The sequence below is a fragment of the Branchiostoma belcheri genome, unplaced genomic scaffold, assembly GCF_001625305.1.
Source record: "Branchiostoma belcheri isolate BF01 breed outbred unplaced genomic scaffold, Haploidv18h27 scaffold94, whole genome shotgun sequence".
NCBI classification, from domain to species: domain Eukaryota; kingdom Metazoa; phylum Chordata; class Leptocardii; order Amphioxiformes; family Branchiostomatidae; genus Branchiostoma; species Branchiostoma belcheri.
The window spans coordinates 1,067,011-1,068,778 of record NW_017804620.1 but is presented as its reverse complement, the minus strand read 5'-3'; the positions used below and the strand labels follow the sequence as shown (position 1 = coordinate 1,068,778).

At 37.3% G+C, this 1,768-nt stretch overlaps 1 protein-coding gene across 1 annotated transcript in view; it reads right to left on the bottom strand.

The window, feature by feature from the left end:
• Window positions 1-1,396: 1,396 nt before the first annotated feature.
• Window positions 1,397-1,768, bottom strand: part of LOC109461567 (proline-rich receptor-like protein kinase PERK10) — a 1,681-nt gene continuing 1,309 nt past the window's right edge. The window contains exon 3 of the mRNA XM_019757944.1: window positions 1,397-1,406. Within this exon, the coding sequence (XP_019613503.1) occupies window positions 1,397-1,406 (10 nt within the window). The remainder of the gene's footprint in view (window positions 1,407-1,768) is intronic.

The following is a 1,768-nucleotide window of genomic DNA, read 5'->3' as shown; positions in this document are numbered from 1 at the left end:
GAAAATCTGTCGCAAAAATGCGCCGCGCGTCGTTCGACGCAGGCCAAAGGATATTTTTGGCCGTGTAAACCGGGCCAGTTGCCAGGACGTTGCCAAGGGAGCGGAAATGGTCTATACTTTGTACATGAAAACACTAGTTTTTGAAATCTGTGCCTGAAGTTCAGGACTAAAATCATATCGTCGCAAAAAGGTAGTGTAGGTCGGCATGAACCCGTTAGATAATTATACAGTTACCTCAAGAGCAATTGAGAATATTGAATACTAGACGCAGTGGTTGTCATTATTAAGGCACAACCGCATTCCTCTCCAGAACAGACTCAGTCAATACTGTAACATGAATAGAATAGAGGATGAACAACACTTTATTTTAGACTGTACTTTATATTCTTATGAAAGATCTGTCCTTTTTAATTATATCAAAGAGAAGTTCCCATACTTTGAACACCTAAGCGCAAATGATAAATTTATATTTTTGATGCGTCTAGACAAACCCTGTAAAACAAACATGATCTGTTCCCACATTTTCCACTGTACAAAAAAGCGAGAAGAAGTTGACCTCTCTATATTAGCTCAGTGTCTAGAACACTATGTATTAGCCTAGTATAGTACCCTTGTATGTTCCTTATGCGTGTATGTCTGAGTCAAGTAGTGCATCCTTTGTCTCCAATTTCCTATATACGTGTCTGTTATATGTTGACCTGTACCTAGCCCGTCGTGGAATGAATGTACAATAAAGGTATTTCATTCATTAATACTAATTAGCCTCCTTCGCAGACTTGTGGGGCGGCGTTATTCACTGTCCCGGTGAAAAACTCTCTCCCCGGCAAACTCTTTTGGAGGCAAAACCGTCCCTCCGCAGTTTAACTCGCGTCGCTCCCCGAAAAAAAAACAAATCAACGCCGCCGCCCCACAAGTCTACGAAAGAGGCTAGATACTAATCGTGTTACATATAGATGATGCGCTGGTGTTGGTATTAGAAATTAAGGTACAAAATTTGGTTTAACCATGGAAAGAAAATTGTCAAACTTTATGTACAAGTTTCTGCATAGAATCCTTCCTAATAATCAAAATCTCTTTAAATGGAAATTAATAAGGTCGCCTCTATGTAAAATCTGTTCATAAATAGAGGACGAAAAACATATGTTCTTTCAATACAAAAGACTTATCAATTTTTGGAAAAAAATGGAGAAACTACTGAACATTATAACTACTTTAAAGGATATCAATGCTGAAACACTGTTATTGTTATCTGGATGTCCACAGAACCAACAAAAATCAAGTGCAATTAATCATACAATAGCTATAGCAATGTACGCTATATTTAGAAGCTGGTGCACTTATAAGGACAAAGATTGTTATAATGAAATAGATCCATTCTCTGTTTTTCTAACTGACCTTACTGCCATCTTAAAAATAGAACAAAATATATCATACATTAACGCAAAAAGAAACTGGGGAGATCTTCTGTGTCTTATAGATTGTGATTGAAATACTGTATATTCCGTAAACATTATGTACCGTATGTAATCTTATGTAAATATTTTGAAATAAAGACCACGACACGATCGTGGAAAGGAAAAACAAGGGTGGTGTTTAAAAAACACACCGGCGACGTATTTTAATAATATAATTATTACCTTCGCCAAGAAGGTTATGTTTTCAGAGGCGTTCGTGTATGTGTGTGTGTGTCTGTGTGTCTGTAAACACGATAACTTGAGAAGGCCTTGATGGATTGTCTTGATATTTGGTAGGTGGGTAGGTCTTGATG